The sequence below is a fragment of the Dipodomys spectabilis genome, unplaced genomic scaffold (assembly GCF_019054845.1).
Source record: "Dipodomys spectabilis isolate Male_0828 unplaced genomic scaffold, ASM1905484v1 ptg000157l, whole genome shotgun sequence".
Classification (NCBI taxonomy): domain Eukaryota; kingdom Metazoa; phylum Chordata; class Mammalia; order Rodentia; family Heteromyidae; genus Dipodomys; species Dipodomys spectabilis.
Window position 1 is genome coordinate 17490894 of NW_024870834.1, and position 16545 is coordinate 17507438.

The 16545-nt window shown below is 42.7% G+C and overlaps 1 protein-coding gene across 1 annotated transcript in view; it reads left to right on the forward strand.

Moving 5' to 3' along the window:
- Window positions 1-16545, forward strand: part of Pomt2 (protein O-mannosyltransferase 2) — a 42683-nt gene that overhangs the window by 6455 nt on the left and 19683 nt on the right. The window contains 8 exon segments of the mRNA XM_042692658.1: window positions 2637-2721; window positions 4556-4660; window positions 5809-5917; window positions 8490-8598; window positions 10096-10255; window positions 11623-11729; window positions 12394-12476; window positions 13661-13770. Coding sequence (XP_042548592.1) covers window positions 2637-2721; window positions 4556-4660; window positions 5809-5917; window positions 8490-8598; window positions 10096-10255; window positions 11623-11729; window positions 12394-12476; window positions 13661-13770 — 868 coding nt within the window.

A 16545-nucleotide genomic window follows, 5' to 3' on the forward strand; every position in this document is an offset into this window, starting at 1 on the left:
GCCTAAAAACTACAGTTGTTGTTGTTTTTGTTGTTGATGTTTTTGTTGTTGTTGTTTGACCAGCCAAGGGGCTTGAACTCAGTCTGGGAACTCTCCACGAGCTCTTTCATTCAAGGCTATTGCTCTACCACTTTGAGCCATAGTGCCACTTCTGGCTTTTTCGGTTTATGTGGTACTGAGGAATTGAACCCGGGCTTTATGCATGCTAGGCAAGCACTCTACCACTAAGCCACATTCCCAGTCCCATAAAAACTACATTCTTCCTGATCTTCACCTTCCAAGTGGGGATTATAGATGTGGGATTATATGCCTGGCTGAGTGTTCTTATTTTTATTGATTGAATAGCAGGGTTCTCATTGTTGCACAATTTGTTTGGAGATTCTTGATTCAGCATCCATCTGCATATTGCCTTTGACCAGGGCTGCTATACTTCCTATTCCTATGTTGTGATCAAATCTCTTATTCCTTTTTTCCAGGCACCAAATAGGCAGCCGTACTCCTTTCTATTCATCATCTGCTTGTGTGTTTGTGCGCACGCGTGCACGCGCACCAGTGCTGAAACTTGAATTCAAGACTGTCTGCTCTTCACTTTTTCATTCAAGGCTGGTATTCTACCACTTGGGCTACATACACCTCTATTTCTGTTTTTTTTTTGCTTTTTTTTCTGAGCCTGATATGTCTGCCAGGGGTGGCTTTGAACCTTGAGCCTTGAATCTTAGCCTTCTGAGTAGCTAGGATTACAGATATGAGTCATCAGTACCTGGCATCCATCCATCTAGTCAGTGGGAACTTTGATTACTCCCCTGACTGCCACTTGGATAAGAATGTTAACTCCAGGCTCTATGGCATCTTCTCAGCTTGTGCGTGCTCTCATCCTTTCTCTTTCAGAAGCTATGGTCATCATTCTATACTTCTTTCTCAAATTGACAGGGTCTAGAATTTTTTTTAGTCTACTTGCAAACTAAGAAGTTAACCTGTCAGTGTTTCATCTATGCCAGCAGAAGACAAAGAGCTAAGTGAAAGACCAAAGGCATTATTTCTATTGGCACAGCAGAGAGGATGAGCACCAGCATGTCCTCATTGGTGCCCCAGAGTCCCATGCAGTGCTGTGGTATACATGTATGCTTGGGTTATATCACAGCTTAGGAATATCAAGCTTTTAGATCTACTTGCAAAATAAATGAGCATAGGCTTAAGATACATTCATTTAGTAAGAAAACAATTTTTTTTCCAGTCCCAGGGCTTAAACTCAGGGCCTGGGCACTGTCCCAGAGCTTCTTTGCTTAAGGCTTACACTCTACCACTTGAGCCACAGGGCCATTTTCAGCTTTTTCTGTTTATGGGGTACTGAGAAATCGAACCCAAGACTTCATACAAGCTAGGCAAGCACTCTACCACTAAGCCACATTCCCAGACCAAAACCCTTGACCCCGGTCATGGGTCCTGAACTCTGGGCTTGGGGCACTGTTCCTCAGCTCTTCAGCTCAAGGTTAGTGCTTTATCACTTGAGTCACAGTGCCACTTCCGGCTTTTTCTGCTTATGTGGTGCTGAGGAATCGAACCCAGAGCCTCATGCATGCAAGGCAAGCACTCTACCACTGAGCCACCTTCCCAGTCCCAACCCTTGATTTTTATATACTAGTTATTTTAATACCATTAGTCAAATGGTAGGAGGTTGATAAGCAGAATCAAATTCCTATGACCAAAGGCTTAAAAGTTCTCTTAAAAGTTTCTAACTATGGGGCTGGGAAGGTGGCTCAGTGGTAGAGCGCTTGCCTTGCATGCCTGAGGCCCTGGGTTTGATTCCCCAGCACCACATAAGCAAAAAGAAAAAAAGCCGGAAGTGGCACTGTGGCTCAAGTGGTAGAGCACTAGCCTTGAGCTGAAGAGCTGAGGGACAGCGCCCAGGCCCAGAGTTCAGGCCCCATGACTGACCCAAAATAAATAAATAAATAAAAATAAAATAAACCTATTATTAAAAAAAAAAGTTTCTAACTCTGTAGTGATGTACATTCTAATTACAAACTTGGACTCAGAAGTTAACAGACTTAAAGCTGGGCCCCAGTGTCTCATGCCTGTAATCCTAGCTTCTCAGGAGGCTGAGATCTGAGGATCACAGTTCAAAGCCAACCTGGGCAGAAAAGTCCCTGTGAAACACTTATCTCCAATTAACTACTCAAAAACTGGAAGTGGCACTGAGGCTCCAGTGGTAGAGTGCTAGCCTTGAGTACAAAGAGGCTCAGGGATAGCGCCCAGGCCCTGAGTTCAAACCTCACAACTGACAGAAAAGAAGAAAAAAAAAGAAGAAGAAGAAATTAACAGACTCAGAAGAAAACTCTTCAAACCTTTCCATGTTACAGGAAAACTCTGTCCTTCTAAAACAAATAGAAATACAAGATATAGAATTAGTATATATTTAACTTCAATTTATGGCAACTGGTTGGTAAATTTTAATAATCTTTCCCATCTGTCTGAATGAGGGTTAATAACCAGCTTAATTTTCTGCCTCCTCAAACTACTTGAATAAAGTTATTTTTATTTTTCATTCCAGACTTTCTCATTAATTGCTTGAAACATGTAGCCTTTAGTTTTCAACTATAATTTTAACTATGATATCCTTTTGTTTTTTTCTTTAGTTGGGATGAGACTCACTTTGGAAAAATGGGAAGTTACTATATCAACCGCACCTTTTTCTTTGATGTGCACCCACCTCTGGGAAAGGTGAGCAGCCTTCTCATCTGGGAAGATGGGTCCTAAGTCCTGGAGCCAGGTCTTGGTTTTGGACTTAATTTTTGCATTTAAGAATTCCCTAACACGATTTAGACATTTCAGACCTGCTACCTTTATAGAAATCCTTGGTATAAATGGCCTTCTGAGCTGAAAAGTGGAGAGAGGGTCTATCGACTGATAGAAGGATAAATGTGTTATACCATACAATGAAATATTATTCAGCTATAAAAAGAATGGAGTTCTGATACATGCTACAGCATGGGTGAATCTTCATAATAGTACCCTAAATGTTAGAAGACAGACATAAAAGGTTGCAAGTTATATGACTGAAATATCAAGAATTGGATATTTCATTGCCTAGGTCTGAGGTGGAGAGAGAAGATTAGAGAGGGACTGCAAATAGTTTTTTGTTTGTTTGTTTGTTTGTTTTGTCGTTCTTGGAGCTTGAACTCTGGGCCTGAGTGCTGTCCTTCAGCTCTTCAGCTCAAGGTGAGTACTCTACCACTTGAGCCACAGCACCACTTCCAGTTTTCTGGTGGTTAATTGGAGATAAGAATTTCATGGCTTTTCCTGCCCAGGCTGGCTTTGAACTGTGATCCTCAGATCTCAGCCTCCTGAGTAGCTAGGATTACAGGCATGAGCCACCAGCGCCCAGCTAGGTTTTTTTTGAATGGTGTATTTTATCTCTTATAAGCTTAATCTCAAGTTTTCAAAATAAAACAGAAAAGCGAGACTGTATTGCATGAAACAGGCAGCATGGGGGTGGGGGGAGTTGAGGGTCCATACAGATACTGAGCTGCTTTCTCCACTTCGTTCAGCTTCTGCTCCTCCTTCATGTTTAGCAATTCTACCAATTAGAATTCATTCTACTCTTTTAAAACTATCATCTTTGAGAAGATGAATAGATTAGTACCATTCAAGCCTTTCTTCCTAACTGGAGGCTTAGGTCTTTGGCACAAAGACCTGTACAAAGGGACAGGTGATGGGGTGGGAAGTGATCCTGGCGCCCTTGGGAAGGGGAGACAGGCTTAGTGATCTGAGTCAGGTTGCAAGGGAGTGAGGACATGGGCTGGGACCAGGAGAAAGTCCCTGCAGGTAGGAGGGATATAGAAAAAGGTAGGACAACTAGCCTGTTTTGAGATTGATTCTGAAGTGATGAAAGGGTAGACATGTTCATGCCTCTTTCCATACAATAAAGAGAAGACCAGTGATGCATTGGTTCATGTAAATGTCAGAACAAACTGATAAGCATGCAATGTTGTACATGCAAAGTATTTTGTACTTATGAGATATGTTGCAGATGGGGAAAATGGTATTTTCTTCTTCCCTCTGTTGAAATGCCTCTGTCTTTGCATTACTCTTTCTCCTTTTCTTTTCCTTCCTCATATTCCTGGTGTATAGCTACTTTGTCACTTGGCACTCTGTTTATGTCATTTATTTGGAACTTCATTCTCTGTCCAGCAGGCTCATCATCCAGCAATCAGCATCTGCCCAGGACCTCTCTCAAAGTCAAGTTTTATTTCAGAACAAGTGAAAAAAGGCTTAGAGAGCTCTCACTGACTCTGCCTTTCAAGTTGTGGTTCTTCCCCCCTCCTAAGTGTCTGTACTATTCCCAAGAACTTAACCATAACACAGAGTGGGTTTGTTTCAAGCAATGAGCACTATAGACAAAGGTTCTTTACTAGGCAGCAGCTGCAGGAGAAAATGTCACATTGGCCACTCCTTCTGTGCACAGTTGTCAAGGGAAACCGAAGTCTGTGGGTGCAGCTGGAGGGACTCTTCTCCCAAAGGTTTCTCATCTTTCTGTTTGTTCTTCTCTGTACAGATGCTGATAGGTCTTGCTGGCTACCTGAGTGGATATGATGGTACCTTTTTGTTCCAGAAGCCTGGAGACAAATATGAGCATCACAACTACATGGGAATGAGAGGAGTAAGACATCCTGATATGTACAGATGGACTGTATCCTGGGTCACATTCTGTGAGAAATTGGAAGCCCTGGTATATCAGTGTAGATAAAGACACTTCAATAGGGAGAAGGTCATGAACTGAAGCTCTCAGAGAAGTTTGCATTCACCAGCCCCCTTGAGGATCTGAAAGTATTTTAGATATATGACTGTGCTTATTTGAACAATCATTGTATGCTTTGTATAATTATATCAAAACATATTTCATTATTATTATTACATATCAAGCCATATTAAACAAGGAGTATTTACTCTCAAGTTCATATCCTTGAGTAATTCTGTGTTTTCTTAAAGGCTCTTGAATACCACATAACAAGCATAATTGAATGTAGACCTATTCACTGTGGACTTACTATGGAAATGGAGAAGGTTGAATACAACATCCCCATTCATTCCCTTTCATACTAGGGCACATTGCTCTCTGCTTATCCCAAATGTAAGAATCCCCCTAGGCTTTTCTGTTTACTGATGATAGGCAAGGGACCAGGGAGCCTATATTATCTTCAGAGTAAACCTATGAGGTAGGAGTTCACTGTGATTACATGGATGGAGAAGCTAAGGAAGAGATGACTGTCAGAATCATAGCTAGCAGTGATGGGGTGGTCCTGCCACCTTCTTGGCTAAATTTCACTGGTAGCATGCCAGCATACATCTGTATCATGACTCTTTGGGAACATACATATTGTTTGATTTGATTCTTCACATTTCCACCATCCCTTGCTTATTTTAGGTAATGCCTTCTTCAGGGTCCTCTATCTTAAGCATTAGTTTACCAGGTCAAGTAGGTCCCTGATGCTTAGCATAGCTTGCTAGCATAACTTGCTGTAACAGCTTTTTTTTAAAATGTTCTTTGTTGGTTGTGGAGCTTGAACTCAAAATCTAGATGCTGTCATTGAGCCTCTTTGTGCTCAAGACTAGCACTCTACCACTTGAGCCACAGTGCCACTTTTGATTTTTGAGTGGTTAATTGGAGATAAGAGTCTTACAGGGACTTTTCTCCACAGGTTGGCTTTGAACTGCAATCCTCAGATCTTAGCTTCCTGAATAGTGAGGATTTCAGGCATTATCCACCAGTGCCTGACTGTAACAGCTTCTTTGTTGCTTCCCATATAGTTCTGTGCATTCCTTGGCTCCTGGCTGATTCCCTTTGCCTACCTCACAGTCTTGGATCTGTCCAAGTCCCTCCCAGCAGCACTGCTCACTGCCGCCCTTCTTACCTTTGGTAAGTTGTCTGGAAATAGATACATTTGTGCCATTTTAACTTTAAGATGGAGTAAAATGTATAGCCAATCTCATTTTATTTATTACTAATGCATACATATGTGAATACTTCTGCATAGCAAGCCTTTGTATTATTAGAGATGAGAGTTGGCATGAATTATCCTAAGGAGTAGACTCTGAGTTACTCACACTTGAGTTTGGAATCGATAATAAGATAAGTTTTATGTAGGTTTGAAGGAAGCCACGGTTTTAACTTTTTAAATTTTTTAAAGTTACTATTAACATTAATTTGTCTTCCCCAAACTTAAACTGAATGCAAAGGCAGATGTTCCAGGAATAGTTGTATAGTAGGAAATAGTAATGTGAACTTAAATATCTCACTTGGATAAGTGAGAGTTGGTTATATTATTTGCTAGCGTTGTTCTGAAACTGGATTCATGACCTCATATAGCTTAACATTTAAAGTTGCCCAGACTTGGTTAGGTGTGCACACTAGTTTTCACAAATATGTTGCTTTGTTTTGGTGGCTAGATTGCACGAGTGCGTAGGATATCCCTGTGGGGGACTGGTGGCTTCTTCATTGTGTTTTTAATTTCTCTGTTACTCATGTGGTCGTTTCTTCAGTTTTCACCCAGCACCTATTTCATAGATAGGGATGCTGATGTGCAAGAAGTCATTTGCAATATGTAAAACTGAGAAGTGACTTAGAAGTTTTGTTTTAGTTCATTTTGTTTTTTAATAGTACTAGGGTTTGAACTTGGGGCCTCAAGCTTCCTAGGCCTATGGTTCTCTTTCTAGATTCCACTGGAACCATACCTCCAGCCCTTTTTCACTTTATTATTTTTGTTTGTTTGTTTGTTTTTTGGGGTCCGGTCATGGGGCCTGAACTCTGGGCCTGGATGCTGTCCCTCAGCTCTTCAGCTCAAGGCTAGTGCTCTACCACTTGAGCCACAGCGCCACTTCCGGCTTTTTTCTTTTTGCTTATGTGGTGCTGAGGAATCGAACCCAGGGCCTCTGGCATGCAAGGCATGCGCTCTACCACTGAGCCACCTTCCCAGTCCCATCACTTTATTTTTTTTTGATAGAGTCTTATATTTCTACACAAAGCATGCCTTAGACTACAGTTCTCCTATCTACACTTTCCATGTAGCTAAGATTACAGGCATATAGTTAGACCCATGCTGGGCTTAACTAAGATTTTGACCAGGCTGGCCTTTAACCATTCTGATTTCTGTCTCTTGTGGAATGGGGTTACTCTCAAACCTGTTTCTTAAGTTCCTGCACTATACTGAGCTACTTTTCATGGTCTCAGAGAATATACTAATTAGACTGCTCTCATGGAACTTGCCCTGTACCGAGGCAGACAACATCAAGAAGTCTATATTGTAGCATCTTAAGCAGTAAATGTACTGTGGAAAATAGAGTAAGTAAGGTGAGCAGTGAGGAACTCTGTGGGAGGAAGCTTTGGTGGGAGGCTGAGTGAAAAGATTCCACTATACAGAGTTTTTCTCTATACAGAATGTGTTTTCCTTCCTTCCTTCCTTCCTTCTTTCCTTCCTTCCTTCCTTCCTTCTTTCCTTCCTTCCTTCCTTCCTACCTTCCTTCCTTCCTTCCTTCGTCTCTTCCTTCCTTTGTCCCTCCTTCCCTCTCTTCTTCCCTCCCTCCTTTCCTTCCTTCCTTCTTTCCTTTCTCTCTCTCTCTCTCTCTCTCTCTCTCTCTCTCTCTCTCTCTCTCTCTCTCTCTTTCTGTTTTGTGTGCTGGTATAGGGTGTAAACTTAGGGCCTTGCACTTTTACTTTGCTCATGCCTGGGTCCTGCTCTACCACTTGAGTCATGCCTCTAGTTCTGACTTTTTGATGATTATTTGGAGATAATAGTCTCTAGGATTTATCTTCCTGGACTGGCTCTAAACTGCAATTCCTATATCTCAGCCAATAGTACCTGGCTAGCCATGCAGTGTTCTTAAGGAAGAGTATTGAGACAGAGGGAGCAGCCTGTGTTGTAGTCCTCATACAAAGTTTAACAAGGCCAAGGAACAAGTGTAGAAGTTCATATTGTAAGGGTAGAGTGAGGCAGAGAGGTGGGAGTTGAGGTTGGATAGATAAGAAAGCCATGCAGGCTTTTGCATCCTTCAGAGAATTTGTTAGTCTGAATAAGATAGGAAAACACTAAACTATGTAGGAACATAGTTTAAGGAGATTTAAGTAAAAAAAAGTCTTCTCATACCTATATGAAGAATTGTCCCCCAGCAGCGACTTCATATGAAATGATCAGATGCTATCAGAGCCATCTGTAATTTGTGGCCACCTAAGTATAATTTGTGACCTATTTTTTTGATGGTGGAAATGAAGAGACAGGTGTCAGGGCTGCTCTGCTTACAGGGCATCACTTGGAGGTGAGGGAGAGGGCAGTGACAAATGCTGCTTCTCGTCATTGGCTGTAATGTTGTGCCTCTCAATGACTCAGGACAGAGGCTATGCAGTGTGGCAAGGTGACTGTCCATCTGCTAGAGGTTTGGTTTTTAGGGTTTCTTTCTTCACTCTGCACATTGACCAGTGAGCTCATGTTTTTCAGACACAGGATGCCTCACTCTATCCCAGTACATCCTCCTTGACCCCATCCTGATGTTCTTCATCATGGCTGCCATGCTGAGCATGGTCAAGTACAACTCCTGTGCGGACAGGTCAGAATACCATGTTTGGGTGGGGAGGGCCAGAATCTCTGGCAGCCCCAGAAGTTTTCTAAAGGCCGGGGTGGGCTGGGGTGGGGGTATAGAGGACTTGTCTTGAAACTGAGTTTAAGACAAGCATACTTCTCATTTGTTGGTTTGTAAACTTCTATTTTTGATAGTAACAAATAAATTTAAAATATTTTCTTTAAGATGGTTTTAGTTCTGCTTTACATAAGACTGCAAAAATTATCTTTTTAAAGAGGATTGCTATTGTCATGTTTATAATGGGTTAGGAGTTTGTGGAGGGATCCTAATGTTTTTTTCTCACCCGTAACTTATAAGCTTCCCCTTCAGCCCTAGTGTTGGTTAAGAGATTGGGACAATTTTTCCTTCACACTCTACACTGGAGGGATGGCAGATGGTGCCTCAGAACTGTTTGTCTCCCTGCTTCAAGGGTTACATCAGGTCCTGATGGAATGATGAATGATCCTTACCAGCCAAGAGGATCCTTCCAGGTCCTGGTCAGTTCTAAAGCTGATTTAGAAGATCTGGTCTTCCAGAGGTTTTTTTTCTGTCCTGTCTCTGAGAGAGTAAAGAAGGCCTTCTTCATTGAATTCATTGTATTCAAACCAAAAGAGCTGGTTCCTCCCAGGCTTTCCCAGTAGACCACATGGTACCACTGATGGCCAAGCTGATTAAGCTACATTTTGCTAATCATACCTGAGCCAATGAGTCCACTCTGGTTTGGGGTTTTCTGCTTCTACCACATCCATTTCCACCTACCATTTCTTGAATACATGCTATGTGCCAGGTACTGTGATAGGTATGAAGGTGCAAAAGTGTGTAGGGTATTGGCTTTAAGGTACACTCATTCTGGTGGAGGAGAGAGGAAGATCATCAGAAAATTGGCTGCAGTGTACTAGGTGCTTTTACTACAGCAAAAGGATTCCTAGTATTAACCATGGAGTTAGCCTAGGTTAGAACTCTGTTCCACTGCTTCATAGCTGTATCACTTAACCTCTCTGTACCTCAGTTTCCTCATGTGTGAAAAGAGGATAATAGACCTCATGGGGTTGTAATGAGGATTAGAAAAGTTTGTGAGGGATGGGATAGTGCCTGACACATAGTAAGCACTCAATAAATGCTGACTTTGGCAGATCCAGAAGTGACCTCAATCAACAGGCTTCTCTAGTTTTTCCTTTTGCTTCTACTTGATTGATCACTAGTGAAGCATGGGCTTCCTTTTTGTTGTAGTCCTTGTATTTAGTCAGGAGTTACATGCTCTTTCTCCATGGAAAAATATCCTCTCATACTGGTTTACCTGTAAGTCGCGGGGTTCTCAGACCACATCCTCCTTGGAGCTGTCTTTGGTCCCCTGAGGTTAGGACCTCCAAGGCACAGGGGAAAGCACAGCCTCTGAGTCAGGGGACTCGGCCCTTCCACTGCTGCTCTTGCTTTCAAGTTTGATGCTAGCTGCCAAACTGAACTCTGTGTCTTGTTGATTTTCAGGCCTTTCTCTGCCCCCTGGTGGTTCTGGCTCAGCCTGACTGGCATCAGTCTTGCTGGTGCTATAGGGGTCAAGTTTGTTGGCCTCTTTATCATCGTGCATGTGGGATTGAACACCATTTCAGACCTTTGGCACCTGTTTGGAGACCTCAGTCTTTCACTGGTGAGAACCCAAGTTCTGGGAAGTGTCTCTGATCCCTGGTGTTGCTTAGCAGCAATCACTGGCCTTTCTCTTCCTCTAGACAGGCTGGGTCTGGCTGCTCTCTGTAGACAGCAGGCCGTGAGAGTGGCCTGAGGAGTGGAAAGGTCTAAAGGGAGTGAATAGACTGACAACCTTGGAATTCTCTTTTGGTTTTGTGTGTGTGTGTGTTATAAATGTTTTACAAACTGCCCAGCCATGGGATCCTGTCCAGCTAGGTTCATGCCAAGTGTGTGGCAGACACTGAGTGTCTAAGACCTTAGCTAAAATGGATATAAGATGACTTTCAGAACTCAGATTGCCTTTTATTTACCCAGGATCTCAATAAGTACTGTTAAGGTTTATTATAATATTGTTAATTATTAAGGGCTGCTTTGGTGCCAGGTACTATGTAAAGTGCTTTCCTTCATTATCTTATTTACCCCTTGTAATAATTCTATGATGTAAGTGGTATTGCCCAGATTTTACAGATGGGGAAATTGAGGCATAGAGAATAACTTTCCCAAGGCCTTGTAGGTACTAATAACTCATATGTAGGCTAGGCTGCCTCCAGACCTCCTCTACTTTGCTCTGGTACCTCTTTATCACCTCCAAAGCAAATTTCCAACACATTGATTCATTCAAAAATATTATATGGAAGTCATTCACTTCATGTGTGGTACTAGGTCTATAGAATAAATAAACAATATCCCTGCCCTCTGGAGTCCATAAAGAGGAAAGGAAGAATGAAGTTAGAATCCAGCATATGGAGCAGCTGGCCATGTGATGGAAGGGCTGGCGCAGAGTGGGGAGTGTTGGGCCTAGGTGGGCTGGACCTGGCTGCCTTCTGTAGACAGCAGGATGCTAGGGCATGGCCTGACTGAGGAGGTGGAGAGGTATAAAGGGAGAGGATGGACTAACAGTGTTGGAATTCTCTTGGTATTGGGAGTTCATAGTGACTGGCATGAGAGGGTACTTGTGAGCAGCAGCTGCATCTTCTTCACAGCACCATCACAGTCCCTAGTCCTAGTGCAGGGCCTAGAGGGACAGCAGATGGCCAGTCCATGTTGTCCCTGTACAGTTCTTTGGCGGGAGATAGGGGTTACAGAAAAAATAAAGTTTCCACATATTTGTTTTTCCTGTTGGCCCTTAAAAAATGTATGTATGTATGTGTACAAACATACATACATATTATAAACATATATATGTATACATAGATATATATACATGTATACATATATATGTATATATACATATATAAACATGTTTATTAATCTTACATATAACACCATAGAAGGTATAAGGAATAGTGGAGTTTTTTATGCCTACTGTCTGCTGGCCTCTATTTGCAGGTAACTGTGGGAAAACACTTGACTGCTCGAATCCTGTGTCTCATAGTGCTGCCCCTGGTGCTCTATGTGGCCATTTTTGCTGTTCATATCACTGTGCTGAATAAAAGGTACAGCCAGAGACTTTTTAGCCTCTCATTTCTGATCGTCCTTTGGCTCCTGAGCCCATAGGGTGGCCATGTGATTTCCTGGGTCTATGGTTAGGATGCAAGGGGGAACTTTTACCTGTTTCCCTTTCTTGTGTTCTGTAGTTTGGGTATCTCAAGGGCTTAGAAAGGCCAACACTGTGGCCTGAAGGAAAAGAAGACTTGCCTATTAACCCCCTCTCTCTGATCAGAGTCCCTTGTCCCTAGCAAGATAGATACCACAAGAATGTACAGTAGAACCAAGGGTAATGATAACCATAACAGCAGCAGCAAAGCAGCAGCAGCAGCAACAGCTCTTAATGGAGAGCTGCTAAGGGACTGGGTTTAGCACTTTATATACAAGATATAATTTAATCACAATCATTTGTGAATTCTTTTGGTTTTAAAAATTCTTTTAGTTTGTAAACAAGGAATGGAGGCTAAACAAAGTTAGGAACATTGTCCAAATCACCCAGCTAGGAAGTGGCTGGACTGGGGTCTGGACCCAGTTTTTCCACCTCCATCACTCATGTCTATCTTGTGATACCACACTCTAATTCTGGTTGTTCTTTTAAATAAATGGAGTCTCCCTGGGAAATGTCATCTTTTACTCTGTTAACTTGACTCTCTCCTGGTCCTTTATCTACAGTGGTCCTGGTGATGGCTTCTTCAGTTCTGCCTTCCAGGCCCGGCTCACAGGGAACAACCTTCACAATGCTTCCATCCCTGAACGTGAGTGTTCTAGGCCTTTCTACAGGTCCAAGGGCAGAGGGTTTTCCTGGGCGTTGATTTGGAAAAGGCAACTCTGATACTTGAGTTATTTTAGTGGATAGATGGTGGAGCAGGAGGAAGACTAGAAATGTGGTAAAAATCCTCAGGGTCGGTCATGACAGGACAGAGGAGGGTGTCCTAAGCAGCAAGCTTTGTGACCTAAAGAGTAGTTTCTGTGTGGCTGTCAAAGTCAGTTCTGTGGGAGATCTGTTGAGAGATCCTGGTGGCAGAGCATGGCCCTTTAGCTTCTACCAGTGTTCTGAGACCCTATCCATATGCTTATTCACAGTAATTAGTGTGTGTTCACTGTCCAGAAACATTCTGGTTTAGAGAATCTCAACACAGCATGGCCATATGTATTAAGTACATAAAAGGGAACACAGATTAAAGGGCTCTGGGTGGCTGGGGAGGAGGGGTCAGAAGTGCATGGAGTAAGTTTGCCTGGGAGTTGTGCCCTGGAAGTCCAGGTAGATTTCAGTAGGCAGAGATGGGGGAGAGATCATATCTGGCAGAAGGGATGGCTTGATAAAGCTGAGGAAAGAGCAGAACTTGAGACAATTACTATATACAGAAGGGTATTAGAATCTTAAGTCTCAAAAGATAGTTTGGGCACTGATGAGTTATGGAGGTATTAGAGACCTGGTGGAGGTCTCTGAGCAGGCAGGCAAGCCTGGAAGGTTGTATAGTAGGAAGATAGTATCGCTGGAGAATGGCTGTGGAGACCAGATTGGGGGCAGGCAAATAGTGGAAAGTTGATTTTAATAGTCTATCTTTGTATCTTGGATAATGTTCCAGACAATGACAAAATGCTTCTTCCATCTCTATTCCATGGATACATATATAGACCTTCACTGGAAGACATCCTGTTTTTTTCTAATCTTTTCCTGTTACAATAGTGCTTTGATAACCAGTGTTAACACCAGCATCTTCTGAAGTCCTCAGGAGAAAGTGGAGAGGATAAGTAGGGAGTGCCCTCTTGATTTGGTCACATAGTTGGAGAAGGCTACTCTACCTCCTGCTGCTTCAAGCAGTCCTTGACCAGTGGCATTTGAGAGAGTTGCTAGGCCTGTGGCTTCAGAGGGCCCTCCCAGGCAGGGGCAGCCTATATAGTTCTGTGCTCACTCTTTTGTTGTGTCTCCCTCTAGACCTGGCCTATGGCTCTGTGATCACTGTCAAGAACCTCCGGATGGCCATCGGCTACCTGCACTCCCATAGGCACCTATACCCTGAGGGCATTGGAGCCCACCAGCAGCAAGTCAGTGAGCTTTTGTGCCCTTGCACTGTGCAGGGAGGAGGGCCAGTGAGCGAACGCCAAGGTCACCGACACTAAGGCAGTGTTTAAAAATGTGATGAGTGGAGCCAGAAGCAGACATCAATGAGGAAGGAGAAGGCATGGAGTAGAATGCTAAGGAGAGAGGGACTCCAGGAGGAGATGGTCAGCATTTAGGTGCTGTGGCGAGGCAGAGGGGCCTGTAACTGACAAGAGTGTTTTCAGTAGAGAAGGGCAGTAGAAGTCTCAGATGCAGTGTCGTAAGGAGCAAATAGGAGGCAAGGAAGGAGAGGCTGTGGTGCAGGCTGTTACTGCAAGAAGTCTACAAGAGAAATTTTCTCTTTCCAAAATGAACTGGTTGCCTGTGGCTCATACCTATACTCCCAGCTACTCAGGAATCTGAGACCTGTAGGATTGCAATGCAAAGCCAGCCTGGTCAAAAAAACAAACAACACCTGTGAGACTCCATCTCCAGTTAACCAGAAAAATGCCAGACTGAAAGCATGGTTCAAGTGGCAGAGCCTCAGCTGAGAGCAAGATAGCCAAGCAAGAGAACAACAAAGCTCTTGAGTTCAAGTCCCATTTCTGGTGTGTGCACGTGCGCGCGCGCACACACACACACACACACAATTAATATCTTCACTTTGCCAAAAGGTTTTCTTCTCAAAATGCTTTATTTTTTAGGAACTAAAAAGTGACCTGGGGTATTAGGTTTTAGTGTCAGTTCCTCATGCTTGATTCTCTACTGATCTCTAGCCCAGTGGAGCTGAGTCTTGGCTACACTTTAGAAAGCTTTTACAAAATTCTCACACTTGGTCCCCACTGCAGAAATCCTGATTAACTGATCTAGGGTGGAGCCCAGGCAGTGTGTATTTCTGTTTTAAGCTCTCCAGTTTACTCTAAGTACAGTGAGGGAAGAAACCACAGGTATGATGTAGAAGGTAGTGAAGTTACATGTGCCGTGTCCAAGAGCATCTACCCTGTACAAACAGAGAAAAGCCAAATTCTGAATGACCCTGCCAAGCAGGTGTTATACACTGGTAGCCCGTGTGTGCAAGTGTGAAGCTAATGGTAGTGTGAAAGAGCACAGTGGGTCAGAAACAGAAGTGCCTTAGGCTTTGCTGAATTACTAGCTCTTCTTAGCCTTTCTCTTCATCTGTAAGTTGAAGGGATTGGACTAAACTTCTAGTTTCCCTCCCTGCCTTGGAGTTTAATGCCTTGCTAATAAAGTCTGGAGGTCTCAGATTTTACATGTTTTAAATGTATAACATTTCTTATATTTTTAATTTGAAGTCAAATGTATAATATTTCTAAATTAAAGTTAAAAAGCATGGGAAATTATGAAAAAGGAAATGGTGGGGCTAGGAAGGTGGCTCAGTGGTAGAGTGCTTGCCTTGCATGCATGAGGCCCTGGGTTCGATTCCTCAGCACCACATACACAGAAAAAGGCAGAAGTGGGTGCTGTGACTCAGGTGGTAGAGCACTGTCCTTGAGCTGAAGAGCTCAGGGACAGTGCCCAGAGCTAGAATTCAAGCTCCACGGCCAGTAAAAAACTAAAACGAAAAGGAAATGGTATACATAACCCCAGAAGAGCTGTTTTTCCAAATACTTTGCTGTGCAACAAGCATCTTGCTATAATTGGATACCTGTATCCTGTGTTCCTAGGAAACCTCATGCTATTACAAAGAACAAAGCAAAGCAACTCCGCTGTAAAAACTAACATTTCTTCTGGGTGCCAGTGATTCATGCTTATAATTTTAGGTACTCAGGAGGTTAAGATCTGATCTGCCAGCCTGGGCAGGAATGTCCATGAGACTCTTTCTCTCCAATTAACCACCCAATAGCCAAAACTGGAGCTGTGGCTCAAGTGGTAGAGTGCTATCTTTGAGCAAAAAAGCTCAAGGATAGGCCCTGGCACCCAGTTTCATCCCCAGTGCATGCACACATATGTACCACCACCAAGAAAAAACAAAAACCCCACAATAGTAGGAAAGGGGGCCAGAGACTATACTCACAAAATAAAAATAAAAATTTAATAATTTTTAAAATTAATAATGGCTTTAAAAAAGACAAAAAACACTTTCTTGCCACATATAGCCAGTGTCATCATGTATGAGTCACATAGAGCAGTACCATTCATGAGCAGATCCAAGGTGATAAAATATATCTGGAGGGTTTTTTTTTTAATAATATAGACTTCATTTTTATTTCTCCCTGACTGCCAAAACTTTTTAACATTTTATCTGTTCTTAATATCATTTTTTTCTGAGAGAGCAGAAGCCACTCAAACAAAAGGGCCATAATAATCCATGCAAAATTGTTTTATGTCCAATTAGGGTTATAAAAACTCCCAAGAAATGCCTGTACTTTCATTGCTTTTAGCTCCTTCTGTACTTGCTTCACAATTGGCATAGTCATACTAAGTCCCTAGCTTGGGAGCATTTGGAGTTGGCTGTCCTGGTTGAAATCCTGTCTCACCAATTTATAACATAGGCTGTATGGTCCTGAGCAAATTACTTATCCTGGGCCCTTGAAAGTAATATGGGGGAAACAGTAGCACCTTCATCCTGGAGCTGTAATAATGACTAAACTGGCTAAGACTTGCTAGTACTATTAATAGAGCCTTCTCAACATTTCACAAGCCTTTTCCCATGCTGCCAAAAAAAAGCTCTAAATCATTGTGGCTGTATAATGTTCTTTCCCATGCTAGTATATTAATAGAAACTCACTATTTGTAGACTTGCTATTATATTACTGTAT